The 17728-nt window shown below is 34.5% G+C and overlaps 1 protein-coding gene across 6 annotated transcripts; it reads right to left on the minus strand.

The window, feature by feature from the left end:
* Positions 1-963: 963 nt before the first annotated feature.
* On the minus strand, positions 964-17481 carry LOC128216981 (uncharacterized). Of its 6 annotated transcripts, none has more exons than XM_052923748.1 (7): positions 17378-17481; positions 9245-10767; positions 8807-8940; positions 8078-8251; positions 6667-6852; positions 5711-5759; positions 964-4324 (listed from the first exon to the last, which is right to left on the minus strand). In XM_052923748.1, the coding sequence occupies exons 2-7, from the start codon at positions 10750-10752 to the stop codon at positions 4156-4158; spliced, it is 2220 nt and encodes a 739-aa protein (XP_052779708.1). In that variant the 5' UTR covers positions 10753-10767; positions 17378-17481; the 3' UTR covers positions 964-4155. The 6 variants fall into 6 exon arrangements, with proteins under 6 accessions (XP_052779708.1, XP_052779704.1, XP_052779709.1 ...); XM_052923744.1 differs by lacking the exon at positions 17378-17481 and adding an exon at positions 17174-17243; XM_052923749.1 differs by lacking the exon at positions 17378-17481 and adding an exon at positions 16763-16823.
* Positions 17482-17728: the final 247 nt, after the last annotated feature.

Genomic DNA, 17728 nt, shown 5'->3' on the forward strand with positions numbered 1-17728 from the left:
TAGCCATTTAAACATTCGACTTATTGTGATAGTCCGAAAAGAATTTTGGAGAATGTTTTCAAGAACATGAATAATAATTTCTTGTGGCCCTTCAAATCTGTCGGAGGAAAACCCCAAACGAAATGCCTAAATATTTATATCTAAAACGGTCAGATAATTGGTAATAAGAATTATTGGAATGTCGGCTTAAATATATGTAAAGCGTTTGTGAGGTAGCGTACGCTTAATAGTTCTTACACACTCAAGGACTGCAACCACGGAGGCTTCACTAACGCGTCTGCCAGGAGGCTATGGCCTCGTATCCCTTCCACTGTACCGGGCTAACCTAGGCAAAGAAATTGGTGTTTCATAATTAAGTCTGAGGAGAATCCGGTTTTAATGGCCCTACGCGGTTTGGAGCTTCAATTTCTGAAGATGTAATTATTTGTATTGTCCATGTTTTGAAAAAGATACACAGTCTTTGGCTAAGCATTCGACGAGACGTCTGTCCTTAAGCGGTCACAGTATTCCACTCATTCAAATATCGCAATTGATAGTAATACAAAATGCATCACCAAATACGGGTTTCTTCGAATTTAGTGAAAACATAAGAAGTCAGCGATTTGTTATGTTATGTTATATGCATGGCCAAATAATATTGTCAATAAAAGACATCTGCAAAAGTATCGAACGTGAGTGGACAATTATAAAGACTTGATTGATATATTGACAAAGTCATAGAGCGCAGATATACATTGACAAATTGTCAATATTATTAGTATGCCACCACTATAGAATAGTTGACGATGTATCACTGGATGAAGTTCTTTAGTAAGTAAATTATTCCGCAGATATAGTGTATTGAATTTGGTCTGCTGTACAGGCTAGCCTCTTTTCGAGTATCGTGCGTTAGCATTTTTAAATAGCAATTTATATTATTAAAAAGGTATATTTCTTTCTGTATATGAAACAAATAACATCTAGTAAGATAATGATTTATTGTATGTACACTTCTAACTATAACACTACAACACATCTCAGTATAGGTAAATAAAAACTGGAATTGTAAACATAGGACATAAAATACAAACAATGTATTTATCAGTGTCATATTTAGTACAATGTGACTTCGGTCATGGTCAGTGCAAAGAAGAGTGGTTAATCATATGAAATACAAACTGTTTCACAATATTATATAAACATACATATAGGATATGTCAAGAGTCATCATATATTTAAGATTTAAGAAATGATTTGCGGGATTGATGTTAATATCGGGGTATGAACGCAGTTGGGCTGGTTAAGTGTGTGTCGTTGAAAAACGCAGTTGGGCTGGTTTAAGTGTGAGCTTTAATGCGTACTTTATCGAGCCCAACTGCGTTCATAGCCCCGATAATGACATCAATCACGCAATTCATTTCTAGTTTTTACAACAATAGTTCATTATTTCATTCAAGAATTGTTGAAAACTCACAGTAATTTTTATCACCTATTCCGTACATAGAACGACCCGACCGTAACCGAAAACAGTTAATCACATTATGTCCGATAACGCGTGGAAAAAATCAATCACTTCAACTCAAACGTAAAATTGAAACAATGACAACAATTCATTTAACATATAAATCAACACTTTCTATCATAATGATTTAAGGTTTTTTCGGAGCTTCCTAATACAATACAAAAACTCACAAGATATTCTTTTTTTTCAATTTTACATGGATATTGTTATGCATTGATTCGCGATCCGAACAAATCCGAATATGTTGCGTTCATCTGAAAATATTCGCAATTGCCGAGCTGAGATGTAAATATTACAAAATATCCTCCGCGAGTCCTTCGTTAGCACTTATTAAATAACAACAGCTATTGAAAACGTACGAATAAATATAATACAAACATTTTTTACACTGTTAGGAAAAGTAACATCAAAGAATATGTTTAAATAAATAACAAAATGTTTTGACATCGGGCTACTGGTTTCTGAGAGAAGATTTTCAAAATTTTCCATGAAGACATATAGTGAAAAGTAGCCTTACCCACTGGCGGCCGTTCTTTTTACGAAACAACGTTGGATGAAGACACTTAAAGAACATTTCTGTGAAGTTATTATAAAAACGGGCCAGCATATTCTAAGCAGACGATTTATTCTGGTATCCTGGTATCTGGTAAAAGTTTATCTGTTGTTGAAAAGGCGCTGACAGATGATATGGATTTGGTCAGCCAATGGTTAGTGGACAATAAGTTGTCACTGCACTTGGGTAAAACCGAGTCAATTTTATTTGGGTCCAAGCAAAAGCTTAGGTCACAATCTAACCTGCATATAACCTGTTCTGGTACATCCATTGAATCAACTTCATCTATCAAGTATCTTGGGATTACTATAGACCAAAATCTGTCATTTTGCTCCATGGCCGAGTCTGTTCTTAAGAAGGCCAACTCTCGGTTAAAATTTCTTTACCGCAAGAAAGAGTTTCTTACTCAGCATACCAAGAAACTTCTGGTTATGTCTCTAATTCAGTGTCACTATGACTACGCATGCTCTGTTTGGTATAATAGCTTGACACAGTCTTTAAAAAATAAGTTACAAACTTGTCAAAATAAAATAATGAGATTTGTACTTGACTTAGATTCCAGAGCCCATATTGACCCATCCCACTTTAAGTCCCTTAGCTGGTTACCGGTCCACAGAAGAGTTGAACAGATAATGTTGTGTCATGTTTTTAAGATAAAAAATGGCCTGTCTCCGGATTACATGGGTGAACACTTTATTTCGCAAGATTCCGTACATAATTATAGTACAAGACTTAGTCAAAAGGGTGGGTATTGTCTACCTAAAGTCAAAAGTCATGGTTCTAAGTCCTTTGCTTTCTCTGGAATTAAACTATGGAATGATTTACCTGTAGAGTTAACGGAGATCAACAGGTTACAAAGTTTTAAGGTTGCCATCAAAAGGCATCTTATGAACAGTATTTAAAATTGTTTTTACCTATTTCGGCTCAGGATTTTAAATTGTTTGCTAATATCTTTTTACAATTTTAGAAATGTGTTTTAAATCCTAGCTGCAAACAGGAGTGTCACTAAATCAAGATTTGACTGTGATATACATTTTTATGACTCAATAGTACTTTTACACATGATTATATTTAGGTCCGCCTCTCTGTGTCATGCCGCCAATACAAAGGACCACAATGGAAATAAGGGCTTGCCCTTTTTTGTGTTATCCTTGGTGTTGGTGTGTATGTCATAGTTTTCTCGTATGTGATATAGTATTTAATAATGCTCATTATTTTATCCTATGTTATGTTGTTAACTATGTATATGCTTCCTATGCCGAAATAAATCTGTCTATCTATCTATTCATTTCGGTTGCAATGGCAACAAGAATTCTGCATGGAAACACTTTTATTGAAGGAACCCGGAAGAGGACTACTAAAGGAACATTGATATGAAGTTTGGTTAAAATTGCCCCAGTTGTTAAGGAGGACAAGCTGTTTGAAAGAAAATGATGACGACGGACGACGGACAAATACCCTATCATAATAGCTAAACACGTATGATTTTGTAATAGATACACATTATCATTTTCACCAATTGTGACACCACATGGTTAACATCAATGTATCCAATCTTTGCCATGAAAGGCAGTGTCAGAGAAATAATATATTACAGATCTGATTAGGATATAGGAAGTCAAGCAGCTGCTCGTTATATTGTTGTTTGTCGTTTACAGTACAACTTGTTAAAAATGCAGATAATTAGTCGCTGAACGGAAAATTAATAGATCAGTCAGTATTGTGCATATCTTCAAAAGCATGTTCGAAATAATGTAATGAAATTGTAAAACATAAAACAATTCCACATTATATCCTTATTATAATAATAATTTCGGCATTTACGGATGGTGAATATTACGAAAGGGTCTTATAACAGGCGCAGAGTATCCGCATTGTAATACAGTTTACTCGCGTGTTGTCTGTTTTTCGGAAATTATGCGTTGAAGCGGGCGAATTATTCGCCATCTTGTTCGGCCGATGTACTATAGCGATCACGTGATACTCCCCTGTGTAAAGGTTCTGTAGAAATATGTATGGAAATTGGTGTGTTTATAAATGAGTAAAAAGGTAGGAAATATGCGGCGCGAAAAACGCACCTTAAACATAAAACATCTTCCAGCTAGCATACAGATACATCCAACCCACATCGAAATCGGCCTGCACAGCATTTTAAACTCAGTTCCTTGCTGCATACCATAATATTATGATACAGATGATCAATATGAGGCAAAGACCTCCGAGAGAACCCATTACTACTACAGACCATAGAGGAAGTGGTGTACTCGTTTCTGAAATAAACGATACATCAAAGTATATTCGTGTGATTAAACAAAATTCGTGTGACAAAAGAAAAAGAAGTCATACTGACATCATATACATATTCTCTTTAATGTAACAAAGTACCTGTAGGAAATACTACAATGTATACGAATACATGTACATTTATTTGTGGAATTGTATGTTTGTTTTTTAGAAATCTTTAATGAAACGCTTAATATTTATCGAAAGTGCTGTATCAGTACACCCAGCCAAAGTTCTAAAGCATTCAATGCAGTTTGAATTAATATATTCATCTGATTTATTTATTCAAAATTATGTTTATTCAGAGGACTGGCCCCAATTTCTTGATCCTTTTTAAGCTTAACAGGCTGGAGTAGCTTATCTCAATAAGCAATAATACATGCTTACACATTGATTTTGATAAATGAAACGTGTTTTTTTGTGATAATAATAAAGATAGTTCCTGTTTAAAGTCTAAATACACTTAATGAAGTAAATTACGCAAAATATAGAAAACAAATGTCAGCTTAGTTTTATTCTGTTATAAAGGACTTAAATAGTTTCAAGAATTTGAGTCCAGATATTACACCATTTAAATAAACAGAAAAAGTCACACAATTTTAAATCGATGGTAAATGCATCCATTTGGCAGAAACCTACGAACTTCGTTTTTTTTTACCCGCTTCTTTTACTTTCAATCCTATTTAATATTCCTACTTAAATTATGTTGTTTTGAATTGCGCTTGTGAAAAACAGGTTATTGCATATTGTAAATTGCAAATCATGTAGGACTTAAAATAAAATATCCAAAAAATATTAAATGAAATTTAATAACGGGAATTTTTTTTATTCTCTACAAAGGGGCCCCTTGATCCGGGTCATAACTTCCTTGTTCGGAGTATAACTTCAAAACTACAGATTGGATTAAATAAAACTACTAATGGGATGGAAATAAGATTTGGTTACTAGACAGATGTCAATAAGGCGAAGTGCACTGCACAAGAACCATTCTCCTACCATGCATGTGTTTACAATTATCTCCCCAGAATCATTTTTTTTATAATTGTTGCTATTGATTCGGGTCATAACTTCCTTGTTCGGAGTATAACTTATAAACTACAGATTGGATTAAATAAAACTTGGTACATTGTATACGGATAGAATATAACGAGAGAAAGTGAAGCGTTCTAAAACCATAATACTATCATACATATTAATCAAGTTAATCTCATCTTAACCATTGTTCCATGATTGGTGCTTGTCTGGACCATATCTTTGTACATTGTAAAGGGATTGAAATGCAACTTCAAATATAGTTAGACAGCTATGGTAGAAAAAGCAGTGTACACGAACTATAATCATGCCTGTATATTTGTTAGTTATCATCCCTTTACCTGATCCATTTCAAAATTGGGTACTTTCCGGGCCATATCTTGGCAAATACTAAATATATTGAAATGAAACTTTAAATTTAGATAAATGGCAATAAGAGAGAGAGTACATCATTTCAGAACCATACTCCTGTCATGCATTGTTTTTAGTTATCTCCCCTGAATACATTATACATACATTTACAAATATATGACAAAGGAACAAATGGGTTGTGGCCTCAAGTTACAACAACATTTGTTTTAGCCAATGAAATAAATTCGCAAACCCGTGTACGTCTTTTCGCAATCAATAAAACCCTAAGCGATGCGTTAAACTTTGGTATGTACGTATACTTTAAATTGATTTCTTTAATGCGTATTGATAGAAAGGATAATTGTTTGTTACAGTGTAAGATATCAATATATTTCACCGATAGTCCACTAAAAGCTATATTTCATGAGTGGTTTGCATGGAGTGAAATATTGGTTGTTGATGTTCGAGGTGAAATATGTCGTAATATTATACTGAAACAGGCTTTTTTCTCTTTACCTAATGCTTAGTATTCATCAAAAATAATAAATAATTGATTTTTAATTGTAAAATCGCGCCAAATTTAATCCAAACAACGTTAAAACAGAAACAACGGCATTCATTTTTTTCCGGACCGGATTACGTTTTCGTTCTTGTTTACAGAGAAAGCGAGCACAAATGAGTGAAACAGTGAACTTATATTTCAATAAACTCACTGTTTCAAACTGAGTTGTTCAGAATTTAATTCACCGTTTTTTGTTAATGAACTTTCGATGAAATAAATACGTATGTGCACCTTTGTATGTAATCACCGCATACATTCACATGTTCTGAATATCATAAAAGAATCGAAAACATTAACAACTTATTTCACAGTACAACATGCGCTTCTCAAAATTATACCCGTTTGAAAAATCGCCCGTTTACTGTTATAACAAGTATGTCTCACCATCATCCGATTCTCCATCGTTCAAAAAGTTGCCACATGTTGGAAATCCTTCCGGTGTTTCTGGATGCGACCCTTGTCCGGAATTTATAACCATGGCCATTCCATTTGTGTTGTGGAGGTCGATGTGACAATGGAGGAACCACATACCAGGGTTGTTTGTTATTATGCGGACAACAACGTAACCGCCTAAAAAACGTCAAATGGATAGCGTTTATATATAAAATAGTGCATATTTTTAACGTTCTTAAGAACATAGAAGCGCCAAAAGTGAGTGTGCAGTCCGAACGAGGCATTTTCTGTACAACGTCAAAATATATACCAGGGAGTCCAACGTATATTTTGGCAGAGTTTTAAGTGAGTGACATGTGCGGAACGAAATGGCGGTTTTGGGGGATATTTTAGTATTTTCGAAGGATATTTTGACCTTGATAGTAAGTTCATGTCATTGTTATCTTAATATAAATACGCCTACCCGAAAGCCCGTTTGTTTTTAGAGGCTTTAACTAAACCTTTTATTGAGTTTAAACATAAAAATGACCATAATGTACCAATGTTTAGCCGTCGTAAAGAAATAGATGCAAAAACTTAAAAAAATAGCTAAAATTCTTCGTCCAAGAACGGTATATTTTGACTAAAACACTGTTTCATGTCAAACAACTTCCTATTTTCACTTTGTAAACAAACCATCTTTCAGCTTATAAATTCAATAAATTTTTATTTAAGGCCTCTCAAAACACAGGTTCAAAACGTATGACCTCTGTGTAGGCGTATTTATATTATGACAACAGCAATATAATCCTGCTTACCAGGTCAAAATATCCTTAAAAACACCAAAGGAATCCGCCATTTTGTTCCACACTGCACATGTCCCTCACTTAAAATTCCGCAAAAATAAATTACGTTGAACCCCCTGTTGACTATTATGTATAGTATATTATCTGTGGACCCTTATATTTTATTACACCGATTATGAACGTCAGTAATGGCAGTGTTTCGTTGACCTACTCCGAATAGATTACTTGATAAAACAACAACAACACCCAAAATCGTTCTTAACCTGCAGATACCTGTGACAATTGGCATCAATGTTAAATTCAGACAGATAAAAGTCTTTCCTAAAAGAAATACTTGTGCCTTATTAAATGTTTAATGTGCTTAACCAATGGCAAACACACACTAATAATTGTTTTAAACGATATTCATCTTTTATTGACAATTTGAACAAATGTAAAAAAGTATTAAAGAAATAAGATGTATATAAATGACCGATTTGCTTTTCTCTTGTTTATTTTTCTCAAGGCAACCGCGGTTTCCACTAACACAACATTCACGACAAGCTCATTCTGAATAATCATTGTGTTCGTCAAATATGCTAGATCATTGTATCTGCGAAGTAAAGCAGTCCTCTTACCGGTCGGCACGACTATGGTATCCTTTTGGGGAGGATCGTTATTCAGGTCAGGAATGTTTCCACCTGTCCAAGTAGAATCGGTCCATCGCATATCCGTGCAAAAGTTGTTCAAATCTGTACACATGATGTCTGCAGTGTCGTTTATGAGACGCCCGTTTGTTTCATCGTATGCACCTATAAACAGAGTTTTTTTTATTGTGCTTTGCTAATAACCATATTGCTGAATAGGTTGAAATGTCGTCTAAATTAATGTAAGAGAAGAAGGCAAATGTTGATGCACTCTAAGAAGTATGTATGATGGACAGTTATTTTATGATTTCCGGTGATTTATAAAGATTTTTCAAACAGTAAAATAACAATTTGAGTTTTAACTGTTTTTAAATTTAAGCACTTTTACTTCCAACTCCAACATGAGCGCACACAGAGCTTGAAAATAATTTCAACGACGAAATTTCTGCATATAATTTGGTTCGTTTTTATGAAAATATACAAAATTTATGTATTTTTAGGGCTTATTATGAAAAGAAAAGAAAAATGTTTGTTTTAGTGTAAGTTCGCAATATATTTCACCTCCATCCCATTCGTGAAATATGCCATGATCGTACACTGAACCAATAAAGTGTCCTCTATTAAATCTTGAGATATGAGAGTCAGTTAATCCGCAATCACACGGCAAAACTAACGATAGCAGCTATTTGTTAATCTATAGATAAAACAAAAGGTGCTTACCGAACCCCATTTTCATTACAAAGAAAGTGTGACCATGCAAATGAACAGGATGGGACCAACCCGACCCAGTGCCAAGGTTAGTAAAGATCAGCTGAATGACCTTGTCCTTTGGTAGGTCCACAATATATGTGCACCTAAAAAAATTGTTCATTACTCAATCTCGGATTGATTTGAATATATTTGAATACATGTTTTAATAAGTTATCTTTAGCGGAAAACACAAATATAGTTGTACCAGTCAGTTTTGTTGTCATTTTAACCGAACCAAATGGAATACTTAACAATTACACATTTTTATCATGAGATGGTCATTTGGAAATTTTAGACGGAGGTTATGAATTATTGCGAACATTATTTAAAAATGACATTCTGTAGTAATCTCGACAGTATGCATGAAATACTATTTGTGAATGAAATTCCAAGTACTATGAAACTTACTTGCAAATGTCATTGGTACAGTCATTTTCATCGCATTGTGTCTTCAGTGAGTCAGGCTGTGTTAAAACTGGTGATACAGGGGACACAAATTCTCGACCATTTACTGACCCTGGTGTATACTTCCCCCCGGGAAAAGCAAAGTTGAAGAAGTATTCTTCGTCAATGTTCATAATACTAGAAGGATCCCTGTTAGGCTCTGTGTTTGTGACGTGGTTAAAGTTTAGGCAGTTTTGAGAATTTGTACCAGGACTTCCGTATGGGCAATTAAAAACAGCGCATTTTGCAACGTCATTGCAAACTTCCGTCTCGTTGTAGTAGTTTTGGGGGTTATCGTTCCGTTGTCCATTAAAATCCTCAATTTCAATTACTGCTTCAGCCGCATGGTAGCTATTGTGACTATCGCGAGTTTCAATAGTTTCTGCAACCAAAAGGTATTCTTTTCTTGAAGCACTGCCAAAACTAAACGTGAAATCGAACCGTTCACCCGGATGTACAATTATTGACTGAACTTCTATTGGCTTAAGATTATAGCAGTCTGACGTCCTCAGTGAAAGAGTTTGTTCTTGTATATACACTCTCATTGGATAGAGTGTTTGAGCGCCAATAATTCTGTACCTAAATTTTTGTCCTTTTCGAACAATAAATCTTTCAAGGGGCGCTCCGTTGTGTGTAGAATTCGTTGGCCAATACCTTCCTTTACCATTTACAAGACCAGAATGAAATACAAACCTGCTAAATTTAGCATTGTCTACTGAAAACGTTGTAGGGGTCTTGTTTCCTGCGCTGTCAAACTGTTCGGTTATCATTCGTTGATATGCTGTTTCGGAATCCATGTCATGATTCCAGTCCTGGAGAGTTACGATAATTTCTCCAAAGAATTGATCAGCGCTTTGGGGTTTCCTTATAACAAGAGGCCCATACAAGCCCATGCTTCTCTGGTCCCCGATATGAGCGTGATAATAACTTGTTCCAGTAGGGCTTGCTCTGATCTTGTAAACAAATGTTTGTCCGGGAAGAATTGGGCATTGTGAGACGAAAGCTACTCCGTCCATCGATGGCCGTCCGACTTGATGGAGACCGTGGAAATGAATCGTTACACTGTCCGTATGGAATCGGTTGACAACAGTTATCTCTATTTCTTGATTCTCATACGCATCAATCATCGGGCCAGGAAACTTTCCATTGATTCCAATAACTAGTCTTGAACCTTCTCCGTCTGCTGTAATCACTTGTTCAGCCTGACTTGCATTCAGAATGGTTTTGTTGGCCATCAACTTTCCTTTATACGGTTTAACAAGGTATGTCTCATCACCCTCCTGGTATATCATCGTCAAAAGATGTTCAACTTCAAACTTGCAGCGACAAGGGTTAGCATTGTAGTCACAGATGCAATCAATGCCGCGAACTGGGGTTGGTAAGATAACGGGGCGTTCGTCAACTTGTGCGTTGCAAAAGGGTAATGGTGCTGTTATTATTAGCAGAATCCCTAGCAGTGTTGGAGTCATCATTTTTTCTGCGATAACCTTTAAAATATTGTAAATAAGCTGCAGCATTATTATTTTTTTGCATCATTGCGATAACCTTACAATTTGTCTTTTAACCCGATTTTTTTTTCAAAATCAATACAAATTAGGTTTAAGCATACGATGTAACTCTTTCTATTTCTATATTGAGTTCCGACCGTCTCGCAATTATCACCCGAGACGAGCTCGGAGAAAAACAAAACATACTTATTTGAACAAGAGGGTCAAGATGGCCCTATATTGCTCACCTGAGTAACACTGCAATGGTGTCTCAGACATTTCTATAATAAAAGGGCAATAACTCTAGGATGACTACAGCTATTTGGCTAGTTATCGAACTCGTCTTAGGTTACATGTACATACACTTTCTGGCGTAATTTGGTGATGATTGGAAAATACATGTAACACGTCCCGATTTTAATAGGGCGTACACATAACATGAAACGTATATATTTGATTAAAGAGTTTCAAAAGGCCAAAACCCTTCAAATACAAGTTTAATAAATTATGTTCATGACATTTGAAGCTATTATCTGCTTGATTTCAACAAACAAAAGTATTTGAAATTAATAAATAAAAAATGAATAATTTTGATAAAAAGGGTGACCAATTCGGTGAAATATTTTGTAATAGAGCCAATATTTGCTGAAGTGAAGCTTTTCAACGTTTTCATATAGACATATAGTGAAAACTAGCCCCGTCCATGCGGTCATGATTTACTTTAATCCGCATTGGATGAATGAATTTGTCTGAGGGTCACATTGTAAACATTTCTGTGAATAATTTTGAATTCGGTCATATAGTTCTGAAGAGAGAATTTACAACGTTTTCCATAAAGACAATTGTGAAAAGTAGCCAGTCTTTGCGGCAATGGTTTTTATATGAATCTACATGTGGAGAAGAAAGTTGACAGAGCAAAGGACATTTATGTGATTATTTTAAAATCGGTCACGCGATTTTGAGAAGTAATATTTTCACTGTTTTCCATATAGAGACATTTAATGAACTCCGCCCCCTGGCGACTATGTTTTTTCGCGAAACTCCATGGGGTAAAGAAATTTGATACCAGCGTACCCAAAGAACATTTGTGTGAAATCATTTTGAAATCGGGGCAGTTGTTTCGGAAAAGAAGTCATTCAAAGTGTTTACTTTCGGTTGCCATATCAACTAGAGTTCTGCATGGAACCACTTTTATTGAAGGAGTCTGGATGAGGACCACCCAAGGAGCATTCTTGTAAATTTTGGTTGAAATCGTCGTAGCGGTTTAGTGGGAGAATTTTTTATAAGGTAAATTAAGTACGAAAGACAATAGACAATCACCCTTTCGCATTAGACTAAAATACACTTCGTTTAGCGGTGAATTTTAAGCGTTTAACATATGTTCGACTGACATGAGTTGCATATCTGATGTCACCAAAGAAAAGACGAGAAATGTGTGATGAGGATAAATCGTACTGTCGCGTTTTCGTTTTCATCAGCGTACTGTCGCGTTTTCATCAACGTACTGTCGCGTTTTCGCTATCGTATTGCCGCGTGTTCGTTATCGTATTGTTGCGTTTTTTATCGTACTGTCGCGTTTTCGTCACTTACTGTCGTATTTTCATCAGCGTAATGTCGCGTTTTCGTTATAGTATTGTCTCGTTTTCGTATTGTTGCGTTTTCGTTATCGTATTGTCTCGTTTTCGTTATCGTACTGCCGCGTTATCATCATCGTACTTCCGCGTTAACTTCATCGTACTGTCTCATTTTCATCAACGTACTGTGGCTTTTTCGTTATCGTACTTTCGCGTTTTCGATATCGAACTGTTGTGATTTCGCGTTTTTCATCATCGTCCTGTATCGATTTCGCGTTTCAGATCAACACATTCCAGGCGATGGTCCTAACGGCATTCCGTACCTTATTTACTGTACAGGATTGGAACTATTGAATTCCAATAAAATACAAAGAAGTAAATGAGATGCATCCAAAAAGAGAAATAAACCCAATGAATGGCATAGATATTGATTTTGTTATATCTAATATTGTATCCAAACCGCAGGGCTATATATAGATTTTCTGAAAATCAAGATTGGTTTAACAAGGCAATTTAACGAATGCTCGTAAATCGGCAAAATGTCCGTGCTGCCGTTGTTTAAATGGGTAATATTATATAATTATTCTTGCGTCTCGTTACTCTCGTAGTCAAATATAATTAGTCATGAACAAGTAATACTTGGCAATAATTATTTATTTTTTCGAAAAAAAACCACCACAGTTTAAATTATTCAATCAGCAATTCAATCCTCAAATTCACTCGAGTCAATGTTTTAAAAAATAAATAAATAAATAACTTTAATATAAAGAATTAAGGCTATGAATCTGTTTTGTCAATCATTGTCTGAGTAAAGGAATAGCGTATTCGCAATGTCGTTTACCATTGGTCAAATGGTCGCGAGTGTCCAAGCAGGGTGCAATATTTTATAATGAAGTAAACAAATGACGTCTTAGCGCCGAACGATTCATGCAAAATGAAAGTTAGTTTTCTCTGTACAGAAGTAGTAAGGCAATGATGACATTGTAATAACTTAACAAAAAAGACAATATCATAGAATTTGACTCATGCTTTTGTTATTGTGTTTGTATTGTCAAATATAAAGAAATAAACATAAGAAGAAAATGCAGTTCATTGCTGTATAGATGCACCCGCGTTGAATAATGATATCGATGGAAACTTAAATATCGTACAGATTTAAAAAAAGGTTTTTTTAATACTACAAACTTAACGTTTTACATCTGCAAACTGTTAAAACCCAAAAGGTTTAAGATGAAACTAAAAAAGAGCACATACCGGTTAGTCCAACTAGCTGAATTTCAAATATATTTTAACGTGTGTCTGCAAGTTGAAGACAAAATGGAATGTGTGCAACCTTTGTGCAAGCAGCGTTGCACGCCCGATTGGTTTACCCGGAGAAATGCAACCGGGTTGCGCGTTGTCAAGTAAATAAAGTGCAGTTTGTAAATAAACTTTAAAGGGCCGGAATACAGATTCAACTTGATGATTTTTACTTTATTTATTGCATTATCATGTTTTACTTATTTAAATTTAATGATATAAAACCCATGTCTTTTATCAGACCATGAGTGAGAAAGATATGGACCGGACACGTACTATTAACAGTAAAGCTTATATAGTAAAACATACATAGTTCCCCGAAGCATGCTGTGACCTTGCCATTGAAGGTTGAGACATGGGTCTTGTATGCAACACGTCTTCATGCTATAGTGGTCACTCCTGCCATACAATTTTGAAATCCGACCATCAATTGATTGTTAGGATTCGGACACGAACTGACATCAATTACGTTTATTAAGCAAAGCATAGTAAGTTCAGAGCATTGTTTTAACCTTGACCTTGAACGTACGGACACGGGTCATGTACGTGACATATCCTCATGATATGGTGGTCACTCTGGACAAGTTATTTAAATTCCAACATTATACATGTATAACAAAGGCAATGGACCGGACAAGAACTGTTATCAGTTAGGATTATATAGAAAAACATATTTGATACAGAACTGCTGTGACCTTGACATTGAAGCTAGGGACACGGGTCTTGTTCGCGACACGTCATGGTATGTCGTTGATTTCTGCTTAACATTTTAAGATCCGACCATGAATAAGAAAGATATGGACCGCACAAAAATGGGACGGACGGACACACGGATGGACGTGACGACGTGCCTGATTCCTATATAGCCCAAACATTACTTTGTAAAGCAGGGGTAAAATAATTATGCATTCACATTAAAACATAGTCTTTTGCATCAATCTACAATATGTTCCTTTAACCGTTCCATTTTGAATTTTCAATTCATTGAATGAAGTTGATTACAAATAATGACAACCAATATGCAAAACCCTGAATACAATTCTATAACCTCCTATAAAAATCAATAATTTCAAAAACATTTTGAACAATGTTTATTATAGAAGTCTCATAAACATTTGTTTGTATTTTTTTTACAATCAATTAAATCGATGTTAACGCATCGGTTCGCCAAAGCTGAATGCCTTTGCATTTATATGCGCACAAATTTGTGCTTGTAAACGCCACTTGGCGGTTAATACATTATAACAAAGGGAAAATAATTTACATCTTATTATTATTCTTATGATTTGGTATTGATTTAAGGAAATTGCACAAAAAACAATTAATAAAACTATTGGAGTTTAAAATTTTGTTTTTAATTTCAACTTAAATCGGACGAGAAATGTTCTGTATTCTAAAATAAAAAAAGTTGTCAAAACGTTCAGTGCAGCTTTAGTACAAACATAAAAGAGCATAGCTCAACTTCAATGATTTTTTCTTCTGGATTACATTTTCCTTAAAATTTATATACAGAATTCTAACGTTCAATTTACATGAATCGCCCGGCGCTATGTCGTCATATTTACTTCATTGTTGCGGTCTTCATGGACAAGCGCGACGTCGTTTGACCAATGATAAACGACATTTTGGATGTATTTCTTTATACAGATTCTCAATAACAGATCGGTGAAGTTTACGTTCTTGTTGTTGTGTTTTGAAATTAAACATGGAAACATGTTAATATGAGGATTGCTTGGTTATGAAAAATCCGGTGTTTAGTTCAAATAAAACTTGTATGAAATAATAATTTCTATTTGCTTTTTTTCGAAAGAAAATAAGAAATGTTGCCAAGTATTACATTGCCGTGATTTATTTTGACTAAAATGTTCTTAATTATGCTTGGATAATAGCATCCTATTACACATTCAAACCATTTTGTTGATATACCCGCATTTGAAACGTTGAGCAATTATTTAATCTAAATATCTTGTCTAACCCATCCTTATTTTCAGAAAATCTATTATCTAAACTTCTGCGGGTTGGATTCAATATAAAGCATAGCAAAACCAATGTCTACGACAATCTATGTTTTTTCATGTCTTTGAATACATCTCATTAACTTTATTATAATTTATTAGAAATTTATAGATTTTTATCTATATTATGCAAACCATTCAAACCCAATCATGCACAATAAGTAAGTCAATACCCATAAGATCGACGAATGTTTCGGTGTGTTTAAGAGTTGAGTAAGCTTACGAAGACGAGCCTTTTTGCACTCAAACAGATATTCTTTAACCGTGGAATCATTATTGAGATTGAAAAGGATTCATTTTACCGAAATATAAATGTACAAAATGCTTTGTACGCTAAATGTTATTGGGATTTTGTTCAAATCGAATTAACGTTGAAACCCTACAAATTCACCTCAAAAAGAGAGTGAGTTTAAGTTTAAAGGTTTTGATTTTCTTTCTCCTCGCCTCGAGAGTTAAGTGCAATAAGGATTAAAATAAACAAAAAGTTGCACCAAACACACGATTTGTTATAGTTTTGAAAAACAATAAATATCATGTTTAAAGTTTATTTGTACGGTTGTCACCATTATGCGAAATGATGCAGCTGCATATTTACAATCTTTCAAAGGTATTTTGGCACAAGTTGACGAACGACCCGTTATTTTACCAGCCAAAGTTCGCCACATTGATTGTATTTGTGACTACAATGCTAACCTGATATTTATTTATTTTCAAAACTATAACATATTTAGACAAAATTTGCTAATTCCAAGACAAAAAATAAAAAAGTTGGAAACACGGTAAATCTGTGGAAGTGCAGCTTTTAAAATTAAGAAAAAATAAAATGAGAGTGCAAATATTTTCTTTACAGATACATGGGCATAATTTAGTGATATCGATGGAAACAGCAAATAAAGTGATTAATTAAAATTTTCTATAGAAGTCTAACTTTATTAACTCTAACTCAATTTAGTTCCAGTTTTTATCATCTGCAAACTGTTAAAACCCAAAACGACTTAGATAAAACAATAAAATGGAACACCTACCGAGAAATCCAACGAGGTAAATTCCTCATATAATTATGTTAACGGATGCTTGAAAGGGTTTGAATGCTAGTTTTAGACCAACCTTTGCAACAGAACAAATGCGGCAACCCCTGTGCAAACCGTTTTGCACACGCGACTGGTTACTTCCTTGAAAATAGGCTTCCTGGTTACTCGTTGTCGATATAATATACTAGCCCATTAAGTCGAAAATATTGCTGTTTGTGAATTAATAAATATTAACTTTAACGAATGTTTACTTTAGGCAATGCCATGTCATCGTAATAAGATAACATGTTAATACCTGTTAACCATATAAAAGTATATATTATTAAATCGGAATCGCATACAGATGTACACTAAATATCCGAGGTTTTTTTACAGAAATCCGATATATATATATATATATATCGATAGGACGCGTTTTTGACAAGTTCGTTAACAATAGTGAGTTTGAAAGTCAATTGAGAAACTAAAGTCATCACAAAGAAACTACCTGAATGCATTTCTTTTTGTATATATGCAGGAACATGGTGATCTCGAGGTAATCTTAGACACCATAACATCTTAAAATATATGAATTAAAGTTCTGTTAAATCTTTACATAATAAACTTAAAAAAAAACGGTATCGAGCAATAATATTTTAAGTGTGTTCATATGCGAACTGTTTAAACATAAAACATAAAATTGAACACCTACCGGTATGTCCAACAAACAAATGTTGATGTGTGCCTGCCAGGTTACGACAAACTGGAATGCAGCAAAATAATTTTGTGCAAATTCATTGTAAACAGCGTTGCACGCCCGAGCGGTTACTTTTTTGTCTCTAGCCCATTTAGACGAATATAGTGCACTTTTTGAACCTGAACGATGGGATAATAGTACAGTTTACTTAAGGTACCCTATACACTTAAGCTTGTGATTACATTGAGCTACTGTAAATAATAGTAAATTTTGATACCTGAGCACCCAATAAAATTTTGGTATCATTTGGAAGGAAAGTGCATATTATTACTAACAGCATATACATATATAAATTAAATGTCTTTT

This window comes from Mya arenaria, chromosome 14, assembly GCF_026914265.1.
Source record: "Mya arenaria isolate MELC-2E11 chromosome 14, ASM2691426v1".
NCBI lineage: Eukaryota > Metazoa > Mollusca > Bivalvia > Myida > Myidae > Mya > Mya arenaria.